Raw genomic sequence first — 17,626 nt, forward strand, 5'->3', positions numbered from 1 at the left:
ATGGCAAAGGTAAGTCGTCCTCCTACAGCTCGGCACAGTACAATCACACAACCCGTCAGTGTGACCCAATGCGGTTTTAGTTCGTAAATGTATTACATCACACTGTCAAAAAAATATTTTCGCTATTAAGGCCAATGCATGTGTAATGAGCCGCAGAAATGTTAATAGTATGTATGCATGTAACTACTTTTTTGCCATCCATAGAAAATGCAGTACTGGTTATTTCGCAAAGAAGTAGATATAAATACTGACTATGTAATTATTAAGGACACATTAACAAAATTACATACAGATTTCTAACGTGACTTCAATCCTCGTGTAGTTAAGAACGACGCTTTCAAAATTGAACAATAAGCAATCTCCAAGACAAAATTCTTAGATTACAATAATCATTCAAAGCAAATTGTTGTCCTTACGCAAACATTTAGTAACCTTTTTCCAATCTATATAATGGAAGCTATAAAAGATCCCTCGATATGACGATGCGCTTCCTGTAAAGAATCATTTCGCTGATTCGTTTTCAATGACACTGCAAAAGCCCTGTGTGTACACATTCATGCAGCAAAATATTCAAGGTTAATCCGAGAAAATGACTGTGGGCTGATTCCTTTCTTATGATTGGGACATATTGTTGGCTGCGGGCATTAGGGTTATGGCTTTTTTTACAACCTTCTATTTCTGATTCATATTTTAATGCGTTTTCAGATAAGATTTGATAAAATCGTAATTATGAAAATCATACAAGGTTCCATAAAAGTGCTATGTGTGAGGGATTGAGGTCGACCATGGCATAGCCTCTTACCATGGTAAGAACTTGGCAACTAAGCCTGAAAAACTTGTTGAGGCGCCCAGGTATCAACAAGGCTCCGTTCTAATACAGTCGGGACCCTGACTGCAAACCGTAGAACGCTGATAGGCACGGGGTCGCATGACACCCCCAGATGAATAATGAACGCTCTTCAGCAACGAATGCTAGTTAAAGATCGAACGATGACAGCGAAGTTTTATCGTTCGTGAATTTTTCGTACAATGCGAATATTCGTGAGAGATTGTAAATGCTTGTTCATTCACTGTAACTTTATCAATCGCGATAAATTTAAACAATCTCACCTTGAGTATTCGTGAGAAATATCATATTTTTGAAAACGGTTAACGTCTTCAATGATTTCACCAATGATTATCGAAGTAATTTCAAAGTTGTTTCTTGAATATTTTGATATCTCTTCCTAAATATTTCCGTTTAATTAGATATGCCAAGTTTTATAAATCAATTTGGTGGTTTGTTATACTTACCGAATACCACATCCAATACTAATATACATAAGTTAGTTAGATACTACTAATATACATACATACATTTCAATAAATTATCGACAATTCTTATTCCAGGAACCAACACAATCACGATTACCAATGCCAGGCGTATCCCGCATTCCGTTACCTGGTTTAATTCGACCACCATCCGTTATGCCTTTGATACGACCTTCGCAACTGAGAGCACCATCAGCGTTCACTAAAACTCGGCCTATGTCCTTTGGCGGCCTGAGACCGCCTGCAACACCATCTTTGGCTCTTAAGAAATCTTCATCTGGTGATCGAATAAATACAATTAATTCAACAATGAATTTGGTTGGAAAGAAAACAACAACAGTCCTAAAAAAATTCTTTACAAAACCGACAGATGCTGTGCAAACGCCTCTCCGAAAGGATAACAAGGCAGTGCCGCCCAAACATGTCCAAAATGAAACTATGACCATAGAAAATACTCCCAAGCCTCTTACAAGGTCGGAAACATTTGTACGCACAAATAGCCCAGAAGCAACACCGATGCCGGTCATCGGTGGAGATTGCCGAATGGCTATATGCGAGAGTACACCTCTTATCGGGCAAAGCAATAAGCAGGGATTGCATGTAACCCAAACATTCGACTGTACTTTTAATGCCCCTCTTCCATCTGGCCAAGTTCAAAGGAAGCATAATTTCGAAAGTACCCGACTATCCACAATGGGCTTTGGCCATACCATGGATATTGACTCTCCAAGAAGCAGCACTCGAATGTCCAATATCGGTTTCGGGCAAACCATAAATTTGGAATCGACAAGAAATCCGGCTGATAATAACAAAGACAAAGTAGACGATGCTACACAGGTGTTGTCGAAGCCTAAGCGAACACTAAACAAGACACATAGTATCGAAGAACTAAATCATATGTCGACAGATGCCACCCATACTATCGATGATGGAAAAGATGCTATCATGACTTCACCGAAAAATGACTCTAACTCCCGAAATAAAACTATAACCTTAGAAGACCATGAAGAGATTGAAGATCTTGCGAATAGAACTATTGATGGCGGCGTCAAGAGTGTGGACGATAATGGATCCCGAACACCGGCCTCAAATGCCACTTACTCAAACCCGGGTTCAACGGAGAATCTCTTGCTCCTCGATGACGTCTCCATTCCGTCTGGTTTTGAAGAAGCTGTCGAAATGGATGCCAAAGCTAATTTGATGGCTAAATTTAATAATACTGACCTTTTGGATTTGACCAGTGATAATTTAGATGATACTTTAAAGGCGCTGGCGCCCAGCAAAGCCGCGATGAAACTGCCCCTGAATTCAACAATGAATACCGAACGTTTATTGGATCTGACACACAATATGACTACGCCCGCAAAACACATGCAACTGCTCAACTTGACTAAGGACTACATGGACACCCCAAATATGCTGAACAACAAGAATACAACTCAATTACTTTATATGACCCAAGTGTCAACATCTTGCATCACAACCCCCGACCGAAATAGCAAAAAGGTTATAAATCCACTCTACCAACTGACGCCAATTCCTCACCATCTACTGTCGCCACTGAAGCTAAAACAGGCCCAGAGCGATTTAGTTCTCCCCACGCGAACGCCAGATGAAGGAAGTCCCGAAGAACCTATGGATGTGGACAGTACAATGATAGCAGTAGCAGGCAAGACCGAAGAGTTCTTCCAGCAGGCTCAAAACCAGCAGTCGGCAACGTCTTTGCAGGACGTTAACAATCCTAATAGTAACCAAAAAGGTCGCTTCTCATTTGGTCTGGATCTGACGGAATCCACGCTGGATTGCTCCATAGAATTGGTGGACGTTTCACTTTCGTCTACCGCCATATCCCATCCAAGTAACAATACCGTCAATAATCTGAGCACATCGGTTTCTTCGCAACAATTACTAAAGAAACAGAACTCGTTTGACATGGACGAAAGTCTGGGCATACTCACGCCCGATCAAATGAAGGAGTTCCTTGATTCGACTGCCACCAACAACACTAACAATAATTTGGATATTCCTTTAATGTTCAACGTCTCGAATAGTTTCAATCACAAATTGGCAATGCATCAGATGCGCATCGATCAAACACCGTCGCCCGAGGAATTGCCACTGGACCCAGTTGAGGTAAAGACTGATATTAATGAAATGGTGTTGCAACATCAACAACATCAATACCAGCTGCAACAACACCAGCAGCAGCTGCAGCAACTTTCGGTTGAAGAGTCAAATCCCTTGCAGAATCAGTGCATGGAATCACTGTCTTTGCTCTCGGAAACAGAGCCGTCAAAAAGTGAATCAATTACGAAATCCACTGTTTCCAAAATTTCGACTAGCTTCATTACAAGTGTCACCAGCGTTACAAGTCTGGATACGGGCTACCAGGGCGATGGCGAAATGTCCAGACCCGCGTCAAGGGGCGCATGCGATCATTCACCATCCAATGGTCCTTTGCGGAAGGGTGTTTCTCGCCAGCCCAGCTTCAACCAACAACAAGGACAGGGACAAGCGCCGGTGCGACGACAAGATCCGATGACGGATTCTGACTTCTTCACCGAATCTGATGCCGATGACATTTTCCATAGGGGTGATCGCCGTGCGCAGGTAATCGATGGCCAACTTTATGGACCCATGTTGCAGCCATCGGCCTCTGTCTTTATTTCGGAGGATCCTCAAATGGAGGACTCATGCATGGAATCTTCGGGGATTTTTACCGATGTCGAAAATCGTGGTGACGAGGACCTAGCTCAAATACGACGCCAAAACACGCACGACGAAACACAAGATCTTTCTCCTGATCTGGAATGCGACGCCGATTCAACAGAGACGGTAAGAAGCAACCGTGAATCGTCCAAGAAGTTGCAGCAACAACACGGCGGCAGCGAGAAAATTACAACCAGCACATCAACCACCTCAGTGCATTCTCATGGTCAAGGTCATTTGAGTAGCAGTCAAACATCATCCACCATCCAAAGCAGTATGAGTACTGATCGTCTCTCGGCGGCAACGCTCTCTAATCGCACATCGTACTGCAGTGTGGATGGTGGCGGTGGTGGCATAGTTGGAGCCAACGGTGTTGTGGAATTCAAAAGTTTCTCCTCTCTCGACGAAGCTTTTGACGGCGACGAGAACAAGCAGAACCACATGCCGGCTAAACTCATGAAAAGCTCCACCACATCCACAACTTCGTGGTGTGAGCAACCACCGAGCCACAAGCATTTGACGGCAGTTCAGAACATAACTTCACCGCGTAAACAACATACGTCGTTAACGTCGCTCTGCAGTGCGGATCACACAACAACATCACCGGCATTCGTACATTGCCAATCAAGTGCTCAGTCCATAACAGATTCGGATCGCTCGTTTTCATGTGCAACCACGACGCACTCGAATGCGTCCAACCTCTCCGCCAAATCCGCACCTAATGCTGGCAAAAAACAAACAAAAACCGCAAATCAATGTTCGCCGGGAAAATATACGCCGCGTTCGAAAACAACAATAACAACAACCGCAACACCAAAAAGTGCCAAATCGTTCAAGCAATCGCCCAATAGTGGCGGCAGTGGGGGCGCCAAACATAACTCGCCTCTCGCCGTGCGTAAATACCATCACTCGCCCAACAAATGGGATGCCGTTATGAATCAAATTGCCAACAATAAAGCTCACATTAGGAAGAATTACAGTGATGTGAAATCAAAAGTGTCTACCCGAATATCGGTGGGTGTCGGGGGTGGTGCGGGCGGTGACGGTAGTCGCGGCCCAAATGCCGTAAACGGTTCCGGATCGTCGACGAGTATTTCGCCAACTGTACGTCGATCGCCAACCAATAATTTGAATCGTAATATTAATTCTAGCATTAGCAAAATATCAAAATCGCAATCGCCGGAGATACGAGGAGGGGCAAACACTAGCTCATCATCGCCATCACCAAAAGCATTGGATAACAAGCGTCTGATACAAAATGTCAATCGGTAAGTTGTTCTTACAAATCGTTTGTAATAATTTACATACATATGTGTGCACATATGAATGAGGTACGACATCAACTGTACTATTTGGGTTACTTTCTTTTGGCAAACCAAATGTATGCTGATTGAATGAAATATGTTGTTTTACATTGTCATTTTCCACACGGATCATTTTCGGCCTAAAACTCACAGAAACACCGAAATTCAGGTAGTAGAGGGGGTATGAATTTAACTTCTTTGTTTTGTTTTGTTTGTTTTTTTTTTTCATTTATGTACGCCTTTTTAATTTCAAAACCCAGACGTTCCTCGACAATGAACTCTTTTATTCGAATATTTCGCTTATCGCAAACATTCCATTAGCCCAGTTATCAGTCGGATCGTTGTCATATGCATGTCTAATCTGCTTATTATTTTATTTTCACCGGCAAATTGACATTTGTTGAATTTAGAAACAAAACAAAAACGATAAACGGCATGAGAAACGCGGTGAGGTGAAATGTTGTTAAAATTCTACTTAAATTGTTCTATAATAAATAAAAATGTGATAACAATTTGTTTAACTTTTTTTAATTTCTACATACGAAAATAAAGAAATAGCAAAAGCAGAGTCACATGGCGCACAATTATCGACATTTCTTAATTCCACGAGCCGTATTAGTGCTTTGGAACACAGAGGAACGGAAATATTTAAATGATTTAAAAAGCATAGCATCGGGATATACTTACGAGATTTTCAAGCAGAACACTGTCACTTTTTATGATGTCTAAATCCATGACCTTCTGCGTGCGATCGTGCTAAGTACATAATGTAACATTTATTCATAAATCCACCTGTGACGGAGAATTTTATTTTTGTACTCCCAACGATACTTAAAATTCCTTCAATTATAAATTTACAATTCAAATGTGACTTTTAACTTTTAAATCGCATAGAGTCATACTGAAAACGTGTTTGGGTGTTTTTCTCACACTCACCTGGCATTGTGTGTCTGTCTGTGAGTAAAACAGTTATGGTAATAACAAAACCGCTGTGCCAAGTACTTATCTATAAGTTGCAATGACGTTTTTAATTCGATAGATAACACTGTGTAACAATATTTTGTTTTAAATTAAATTAGCACTTGCGTTATGAAAAAATAGCATACAGTTGTTAATATATTACTGTGCACATAGAAGAGGGCGTGACCAACGAGCTAATCCAGACTTTCGAGGATTTGTCCTCCTATACTGCAAGTCTTTTGAACGTGTCTAACAAAAGACTCCTTTGGCTCGAATAGAGGATCATTCGCAATTCGAAATATAAACACAGAATTGCAAAAACTTGTTTAATAAATATAATGTTACCATACTTTGTACGTTTTTCCCAAACAGAATTTAGCCATTTCAATATGGGAATGCTATCAAAAATTAATTGACTATTTTTTTTTTAATGGCCAACAAAGGCAAATTTCAACATACTTTCAGATTTGGAGCTTCTATTTTCACTTTCTGTAATGTATCCATTTCATAAAGATGTAATGCCGGAAAGTATTGGAAATAAATTTTAATATATTCTTCCCCCTAAAAGTCGTTATTAGCGCACCCAATTATAAAAAAAAACATACTATGGTCGGATGGGACCAAAATTGTTTTATATGGAAGTATTGGGTCCTACCAATATGCAAAACATCGATCGATTTTTGCAGAAAAACTAAGGGTCAAAAATTACATAAAAATATTCCATACGAAATATATAGTAAATTAAGAAAATTAATATGAATTAGAGCTTGGAATTTATATAATTTTTTAACTTAAATGGAAAGGACTTTACAGAAGTGAGAAAGTATTTAGAAGTTCCTATATATGAACTATTGTGTACAATGGATGTTGAAGAATTGATCGATAGTTTTGAGCTACGGTTCTGATGGTTCAACCGGCCACAGTATAGTTAAACAAATATTTTTAAAAAAATATTTCAGATATTTCAGTCATTCCAAGAAATGGGAATCCGAAATATAAAATTACAGCCAACTTGGTTAAAAAATGTGTCCAAACGCCCCTTAATAGCGAAATTCCGTACCGTTATATGGGGACTACTTTAAAAAGTTGACCAATATTGAAAGTTTCTGGTTGCAAGATTTGCTACCCAATATAACCTAACCTAAAATACATAAAGACAGCCAATTTGTTTAAAGAAAATGCGCAAAATCCCAAAAATTTCGAATAATGGGATATACCGTTATATGAGGGCTACCCGAAAAACTTGTCCAATATTGATCATTTTAGGTAGGGAGATTTTCTATACAATGAGAACCCAAAATACCAAGTTGTAACTAATTCGGTTGAAAAACATCGTCAAAATACCCAACATGCAGTGGACGTGGCCCGCCCATTTTTTCATAAATCACATAAATCACCTTTTCTAACATTACACTCCAAATTTGGTGAAGCTAGCATGTCGGGATATATGTTATGCCGCTAAAATCGCGATTTCAGTAATAGCGCAGTGTTACGCAATTAGAAAAATTATAAATGTAGACAGTCGAAATATTGAAAAATAAAAATAAACAAAAAAGAAAAACATAACCAACGAGTTTTTCAATTGACCTAGAACCAAAACAAAAATCCACAAGAATTAACATATCACAGGTCAACAATAACAATAAAAATATTAACCATATAAAATTCATTCTGACAAATTGAATTAATATTGCTCAAAAATGGATGTAAAACTGCTCAAACAATATTATAATATAAATATATAAAATTTAAAAATATTATTTAAAAGGGAGGGATTGAAACTACTCAAACTTCTTAAATATTAACATTAATTGGGAAATGCAAATTTAATGTGAGGGGTCTGTTAATTGGGAAATGCAAATTTAATGTGAGGGGTCGGAACTACTTAGCTCTCTTAACATATTTATAGTCAATTGGAAATATTAACAATTTAGGGATCGGAACTAAGTACAAGAACTAAGAACATTCCAATTTTGGTAGACATTGTTTTATTTCCCTCCATCATGGCGGACCTTGGATGTAGTTAAAACTGACCAGTACAGAATATGAGCATACGGATATAGCTCTCATCTTCGAACATCACTTGACCGAAGTTACGGTGATGAGAACATACAAATATGGTCAAACCAAAATATGTTATCTCATTTTTAAAAAGCCTGAACAATATCACCGCTCGTCATGGTCTTATTTCGAAAAAAAAATCTGTAAAATCTGTCTGTTGCACTCAAAGATTGTATTATCTTCGATACCACCTAGCTTCATAGTAAAACAAATTTCTTTCGAAAAGTCTAATTTAATAATTAAATAGATTTGCAAATTAAATATTAGGCTTTTAAGTACAAATGTACCAAGACATGGCTATTTATTATTATATGCCGTTACACTACACTATTTATATATCACCATATATTATATGGAATTAGTTCGGTACAACAGAAATACAAACATATTTCTAATTTACAGGAACTTGTGTCAATTCATAAACATTGCAAGCAAGCACCGCTACAATTTGTTTTACTTTTTCGTTTCCACGACAAAGTGGTCTACGATCCGAAACGACCCAAGTCTACGGTCTACCACCACAGCACATTGTGCAAAAGCAATAGGACTGCAACAACAAAAACAATTAGTTTTTAATTCAACATTTCCAAAGCAAAAATAAAAAACAAAATCTTTTTTTGCCGTTTTAAATATTGTTGATTTATTGTTAAAAAGTCGGTGAAGTTTGGAGCCTGGTATATAAATATAAATTGGAACGAGTTCTCCAATGTAAACGATTATCTATTGTTATTACGGTTGTCAACGACAATGACTAGAGACATAATTACATACATACATATTTACAAATAGGTGAGAGATATACCTGCCGTGCAAATGGATATAGGCTGCATAAATATTGACAACATATATATGTCCGTATTGCACCCGAGTTTTCTATTATGTTATGGTAGAATTTAAAAATACAGTATCTTATACATATGTGTGCATTTTTTATACATATGTAGTATCTTAGAAATATTTTCAAATAAACGTTTTCATAAAAATGTTCATTGGACTATTCATTTGATTAAGCCCATCACAAACCCCCCATTTACCGAATTTTACCTAAATGGCTAAGGCATTTTTTCAATGTGACTCATTGCAACACATTATCTGAAATGTAATATTTGGTTGATGTTAAAATTCGAAGTAAATTGTAAAACATTCCAACATACTGGCCTATTCAATTTTCTAAAGGTTGTTGTTCCAGGTTTCAGTTTACTGGCAATTAGCAAAGGGCTCTTAACGACTTGTACAAACAAAAATATTGAAGCTGAATTGTTGTAACTTTGTTTCCCTTGTAATTTGATGAATATTTCAACAAGACTCTATGTGAGTCAATATGGCATTGCATTAGGCAAAATCGTTCTTTTGATTATATATATTCCAATATGTGTAATTTTTGAAAAAAAAACATCTTCATTGACCAATTGCAGATTTTAATTATTTAAAAAAAATTATTTTTCTTAATGGGAAATATTATTTACATAATTAGATCTGAAGTATAAAATACTGAATCAATGCTAATGTACAATATAGTTCTATTTTTGTGTGCGGAAGATGAGGAAGGAAATGAATAACCGGACTGATGAAAGCCAAAACACATGTTGTTGACTTCTGCAAGAATTGAAATATTGTTTACAACGCATGACTGACTCAATAACCGGTGTGTAAAATGTGTTTACATGGACAGTGGCGGACTGGGGGTAACGAAAATAGGCACAGTGGCCTTGTAAATAAATCTATTTTGTAAACGTTTAGCACATAAAAATGCATGCGGATATTTTTTTTAATAACTGGTTACTGGAGAGCAATAATTAGTAAGTAATAACAGCCAATCAGAAGTTGGCATTCCTGTTTATCATTTTTACTCGGACACATTTTTCGAGAAAAAAGTATACAAAGAGAACGACATTTTGATTTGTGTTCTGTTAAACCTGGTTCAATATTTTAACAGTTTGTGGGTTCAGGAACGGGTTTCAAGTCAAAAGTTGCAAAACTTGTAAAATTAGTAGTTTCTTTTAGGTTCTGGAACAAAACTATGGTTAGAAACCAAGGCGTTCAAAATTATTAAAACTTGTCAATTTTCATCATGGTACAATTATAAAAGGTAACAGCAAATCCCAGCTGATTTGATTCCAACGTAATACTAGTGTCAATATGAATTTGACAAATTATGTTTTTTAAAAATCACCCAACAGGAAAATTGAGAACGCATACAATTTGAAATTGTTCTTTATTCATGTGCTCCCGTATTCAATTTACTCAATCTGCCTGCTGAGAAAGTTTGAGGAAGCAAATCAATGGTTCAATTAACCCTTTGTGGCCCAATGTTGCCCACAGACAACAAAATGTTTTAGAGCTTATATTTAATACGCTGCTAGTATAGGTATATTAGTTGGATTACATATGTTAAGAGCTGATTATGGACGACACATATCAAAAGAAACATATAAAAAATTCAAATTTTTGGCCAAGTTATAAGCATTTCAATATATAGATGAGTGCAAAAATGTGTACAGTACCAATTATCGTATACAGTACAAATTATTTAAATCGCTTCGTATTCGAAATATACGAATTGTATCCTCCAAATTGTTGTTGAGCCTTGTAAAAAAGAACCTAAAGAATAATTAAAAGTGATTTTTTCGTCGACATTGCATTTGCTTTACTTGATATTGGACTTTTATTTTTCAGAAAGAAGGTACTGTATCTCCCGAATGCAAGGATGTAGCGACGTCAAATTTTGTGCATATGCTATTTAGGATACATACATTAAATCTGTGCACAGAAAATATTTCTATAGTCACGGAACAAAATTCGGGGCTCAAAGGGTTAAAGGAAAGAGATAGAAATATAAATTTGATAGATTTTCATTCATGTTTTTCAATTTTTATTTTGAGGATTCGAAAATATTTCGTTTTCAAAATAAAAACAATTTGATGATAATTTGTTTGTTTGTTTACATTTTTCTGTCAAATGAGTTGACACTAGTAGAACTTACAACAACAAATTTCCGTGTGGTTGTTGTATCGTTTTTTTTTGTACAACAACACTTGCTGTTACCTTTTATTATTATACCATGAATTTTCATTTGAATGGATTTGAATTGGAATAGAAATATTTTCATCGCTATATATTTATATACCTACATTCATCGCTCGATATATTCTAAAGAGTTTTAACAAGTTTATATAAGTTTAACTATCGCTAACATTCATTCTAAAAGATGATTGGGTGGTCTTTTAATTCTTAAAGGCCCTTAAGGTGGCACAAGTTTATTTGAACTGTTGAATATTTGTATATCACTAAATTATGTTGGATTAAAAACTAACAAGAACTTTTGAAAGTATGCGATTTTTTCCATGAAATTTTTATTGTAAAAGGCACCCTCAACATCAGAGTGGACGTCGTTTATGGTTTTCGAATATCTTCACAGATAAGCGGGCCTAAGCAAGCAGCCAGCCAGTCAGCCAACCAGCAACCAACCAACTAAAATAAACAAAAACACAAATAAACAGAAAGGCAAGAATACAATAAAATTTTTACAAGGTCATCCCTTGATGGCCCTTTTGTGGGGAACTGAAAATGTGAAGGCAGGTGGTGTGAGGGTGAAGTGGGGTAACATACGACTGTTGGTTCAAAGGGGATCAGAATATCATTATTATATTTACATGTGTGCGTAATTATGTTCCGAAGAACACAATTCTGTGCATTTATATATACGTATAAACAGTTGTGGTCACATAATTAAAACATGGCCTGTGGTAAAAATCGGCCAATTCATGGAAACAAATACAAGCAAATTTATAAAAGAAAAATTGAAAACAGGTTCGATAAATGGAAGATTCCTGGTTGTGTAAAACCACAATCATATTATCAAATCTATATTTTTCTCTTAAAACGATTGAAAAATGTAAGACACGTGTGTACACCATTTCACGAAGCTATCCCAAATTTTTTCTAGAAGTAAAAATGCAAAAGTATAGGATATTCCACGACTTGAAAACATTTAGTTGTGCTATTATTTTTTTTGCAACTTCGTGTTTATATGCATTTACGTGTGCTTGATTTATTTCGCATTCCATTGAAATTATAGCTGGAAACAATGTATGAATATGTGGGTATTGGGGGTGTTCTATGAAAACATAAAACTAAACCGGCAATGGAAAAATAGAAATTAATTTAGTTTTTAGATGAATTCAACCTAATGTCGATAGCATTGCACCAATAACGAAAACCACAAAATATTGCCAGACCATGAAACGCACAAATCGAATGTATATTCGGATAATTCTCAACAGCAACATATCAAATGTTTGGTTGTATATTCTGAATACAAATCCAAAAAATCTCTAGAAGTTAAATAAAAATTGACTTAAATCTGAATAACACCTAATCGCATTGGAGCAGTGAAGGAAAATAGTAAAAGAGTATTAACTCAAAGTGTTTATCCCCAATTTCCAATGCCAAACATATTAGGAGCAATATAACTGTCTATCTGAAATGTTAACAAATATACAAAAACATTCCTGCTTGAATTCGTTTGAATTTAATAAATACTTATTTAACAGTTAAAGAAGGCTTGAACGTGTATGTAAATATTCTATTATTTGACTTGGGTTCGCCTGAATTATTTGTTGACTCGAAATGAGCAAAAAAAAAATCCATTTGTCACGCCATAGCTAACATGGAAGGTCTGAACCCAAAAGAAAGTATTTAGGTTAAAAATAAAAACAGTTTATTCATTGCACGGTTCTTTGCTGTGGTTTGTAAGTTCGCACTTCAAGGTTGTATGGAAAATGATATTACCCTATTTACAAGTTCACAATAATATGAATAGTTAATGAACGCAATTCCCGCAACTTGTCATCTAATCAATCACAGTACTATCATATTATCTAATCGAGTGTTAATTTTTCATTGTCTCTAAATAATTGTCAGTGCTGATCTCACTTTTCTACAAATTGTATTTCTAATAACTTAGCACTTTAATGTGGAATTTAAAATTGTCTACTCAACATGTCGATGCTCTTGACGTAAAGAGTATAGAAATGCGTGTCTACACAAAAGCCAACGGACAATTGAATTGAGAACCGCTATTTAGTTGTGCATATAATTTGTTTTTGATATTTTGCGTGCGAAGTCTAATGTTTGTATCCAGTATTAATTACAGTCGGGATCAAAATTACAAACCATGTTACGTTTTGAACTTTATACAAATATTACAATGTTTACTGGTTTTGGACCTAATCGGAGGACTCATATTTAACATCGATGTTTACACTTTGAGGTCATAAAATATAAAATGTAGTATGTGAAACTGAAATATTAAGACGTAGCTGAAAACGGTAATCCCTTGAAAAAATAGTTCTAGCGACTAAAGATTTTCAAGTGATACGAAGCCGATTTAGTTCGAACTCATTTGGTGTTTTTTATCAACTATTTCCATAAGTTCTATTTCAGATCGCATCTAAACTATCGAAGTATTTGGTACGTTGTTGTCCCTGATTTAGATAACTTTGATCTGGAGGACAGTTTTATCTGTCACAGTAAAATTGCTAAATTGCCCAGGACAAAATTAACAAAAAATATTTGAACCCATTGTGCTCTGTATATTTTTTTATTTACCTGTGTTTATTTGAAGTAAATGTAGCTCGCAGTTACGTATTGAATTTTTTCATGTAGATATAAAATGTACAACATTATCACATAAATATTTAAATCAAAATCCAAATAATATGTCGTGAAATGATTCAATTCTCCTCAATACAAGTTGAAATGATGAATCCGAATGTTTCGGTTGTTCAGAAGTTATTTGTAAGCATTTTGCTAATATAATTAAATTCCGTGATTTTTTGAATTTCCCCATTAAATTACTAAGCCATGATGATCGTATAGACCCTGGGTTAGATCATCATACTAATTAAGGTTGTGTGACAATAGAAAGCTTGATGGGTGCGACACCATTATTTGTTTACTTATTCTAGTTTGTTTAAATAGATTTAATTGTGGGCAATTATTTTTAATCTCATTTGCGTTCTAAATCACAAAATTTTCCGAAAGGAAATTTCGTTTTTACTCTTTGGTTTTATTTGCATACATTTTGTGACAACACACAACAGTGGGAAAGGTGTGGTATTGTTTGTAAATGCCTTGTTAACCTCGAAGTGAGGCTCCAGCGAAATTCGAATTGGGGATGAAAGGTTTTTTGTATAGAAGCAATAGCTTCTGGGAGAATATCCCAACAAAAAAAACTAAAAATGAGGATCAGTGGCATCCGAAACAAGTTTTAAATTTCACTAATAAATAGTTGTTTTTTATAAAAACAACAAACTGGGATTCAGCCTGACTATTTTGCAAAAACAAACTAAAAACAGCAAAAACGTTTTTACTTATTATTGTATTCTGAAAAAATAGCGCACAACAAGTTTTAAATTTCGAAGAAATTTTGTATTTCTTCATAATGTTGGAACAGAATTAACTTTAATATCAGTAAGCGGAGCGGTGTGGTCGGACGGGGCCGACCATATGATACCCTACACAAGTTCTATATTCTGAGCTTGGGCAATATTTCGCGATATTTGCACCCTCTTGACCGTCTAGAGGTCAACAAATATTACTAATATTCAGTGCAGCCCTTCTAATTAATTGTCCAGATTCCCTTCATCGTGGGTTGCGTTGTGATTTCGTGATCGACTCGAAAAATTAAGTTTTCGGCACACTTCATCCCAATATTATTATCTGATCATCATCGAAAATATAGGCGTTGTCCTTGACCATACCTGGATCCTCATGGAAAATTTCAAAGCGATCAGCCCTACATTTTCGCCCTCTAGTGCGGTAATGGGTTACTAAATAATATATGAATACGTAAGCACCTGACAAAAATTCAAGTGTAAATCCCATATCCCCTAAATATTAACCGATATTTACCAAAAGGAATCGTGGTCTTCATTAGCCAGAACCCATCCTACATGCAAAATTTCGTGAAGATCGGTCCATAACTGTGGCCTGTATCGTGTTTACAAGTTATAACGGACAGATGGACGGACGGATACACATGTCTAGATCGACTCGGTGTACTTAAAGGTGGGTCTAGGACCAATTTTTCACAGCGTTACAAACTCTTGGGGCTGCACAAAGCTGACAACGTAGTTGTGTAGGGTATAATAAGAATGTAAATGGTGTTGAAGCTTTAAATATATTTAAAGTTGTGAATTATTTAATACACCTTCTGTTTAGATAGAAATATATACAAACATAACGGTTCATTGCAACAAACATTTATAACACATGTTTATATTTCATCATGATCGGATCGACATCGTCTTTGCCAAGTTCCATATTTCAATGGACATCTATCTCGTAAACCTGACAAAATATGAGAATATTTTACAATTTTTCCGCCTGTGTCCGCTATTGACGGCTCTCTTAGTTTACGACAGGGGACATTTTGGAGTCAAGCCACTTTATAGCTGGTTCAGATCGCATCAAATGTAATTTCACCCGGCGTTATTCTTTTCCAGATCATTAACAATGTGTATTTTATTGAGATAACCGTCAACGAGGGAGGTCTAAATATTGTGGTTAAAATTAATGCAAAATGCAAATAGTGGCGACAAGACAAATAATAAATTTTAGGTTAATGTGGGATTATAGACAATAACTTGACCCCAACAATCTATAGATTATAAAACGAGGAAATGTTGGAATAAATTGTTTATTCCAGTAGTAACGTTACAAGATTTCTTTCGCTTTGGAAATAATTTAAAAGAAATCGCCATCATTATTTATCCCCCGTCGTATATAGAACATTTGCCCCAATGTGACAGTAGTGTCATGATATGTATCTCAGTCCACTGCTACTTGGAGTCATGTGCATACGGGCAGACATACATATATACGAGTACATCTTTCCGTTTCAGAGTTCTCAGCTGAAGCAGCAACGATACGATTTTGTCGTTTCTATTGTTGTTGTTGTTGCTATTTTGAGTTCATGTGAGTCTTAAGGTGAGGAGGACGAATGTATTTTTACGCAACTCTCACTAAAATGCGATGTGATCATGTTTTCTTTATTATCAAATTTATTGACTCATTTCAGTCGGTGTCACCGTGACAAACAATGCACAGTGTAGCGAATTTGGCATTGGAATATTATTGAAATAAAAATATGTAGAAATATGTAAATGCGTAGAAGGATGGATGATATTTGTGTTCTTTGTCGAGATTCGGATTGCACATTTCTAACTAAAGGAAAAAACTTATCCCAAGTAGAAAATGCATACATAGTTACCACGAACACAAAATTTGGAAAATTTAAACCTTAATTATTAATATTTAAAATTTTAAATATAGTTTCAAAATATACACTGGTGGTCAAAACTAAAGCAACAAATATTGCAAAGATAATAAATGCCATATAACTTTTTCAGGGTATTATAGCTTTGTGCAGCCCCAAGAGGTCGATCTATACATGTGTGTCCGTTCGTCCGTCTGTCCATTATAATTTGTCAACACGATACAGGCCTCAGTTATGGACAAATCGTCACGAAATTTTGCATGTACGATGGGTTCGGGACAAAGAAGAAGAAAGCCAATAGATTTTTGTAAAGCTCCATTAATATTTAGGGGATGAAATGGACCAACAATTCTATTATTGTCTGTTTTTCTGGTCGCTCTAGAGGCCACAATTATGACCCTAACATTTGAAGATCGGACAATATTTGGCGGGTCAAATGGACCCAAACTTTTGTTTGAAAAATGACAACATTTGTATTCTACGACGTATATAGTTACACCTGAAGGACATAGACCTCTTTAAATTGATACCAATTATATTGCTGTATGTACTCGGATATGGGAGTTAAGTGTTATGATATTGCTTAGTTTACTAATTATAATCAACAAATTATCCTAGCAGTAACAAAAACACATTAAAGAGTTCAACGGAATCTGTTAGGCGGTTATCGTTGGATAAAACCTCAATAACAAGTAGGTCCAGACATGTGATACCACCAGAAAGCCCTTTTATTTCTGAAAACATCGGAAAACTTTTGTCTTTCGCAAAAGCTCATATTCATGTTCTCGGATGAATTAAGGTGCTGGAGAGAGCATGGATGAGGGTCAATAATGATATTGGACTGTTTTTTTTTATGAAGTTCGACCTATTAATGAAGTAATGGATCGGATTGTTCGCTGAAGAAAATATACTGCTTTTTTGGGCGTTTCAGCTTGACAATAAAACATACACCAAAACATGCCAAAGATTGGTTGTTGGAGTCAAAAATTCAGGGGTTTAT

General features: G+C 35.9%; 1 protein-coding gene across 1 annotated transcript in view; it reads left to right on the plus strand.

The window, feature by feature from the left end:
- The window catches only part of LOC133331531 (serine-rich adhesin for platelets), a gene marked incomplete at its 3' end in the record, with an annotated part of 27,967 nt that continues 10,341 nt past the window's right edge, over nucleotides 1-17,626 (plus strand). Inside the window, exons 1-2 of the mRNA XM_061539917.1 lie at nucleotides 1-9; nucleotides 1,330-5,288. Coding sequence (XP_061395901.1) covers nucleotides 1-9; nucleotides 1,330-5,288 — 3,968 coding nt within the window. The remainder of the gene's footprint in view (nucleotides 10-1,329; nucleotides 5,289-17,626) is intronic.

The sequence above is a fragment of the Musca vetustissima genome, unplaced genomic scaffold (assembly GCF_032173495.1).
Source record: "Musca vetustissima isolate MV318-11 ecotype Yass unplaced genomic scaffold, APGP_CSIRO_Mvet_v1 utg45076, whole genome shotgun sequence".
In the NCBI taxonomy this organism is placed as follows: Eukaryota; Metazoa; Arthropoda; class Insecta; order Diptera; family Muscidae; genus Musca; species Musca vetustissima.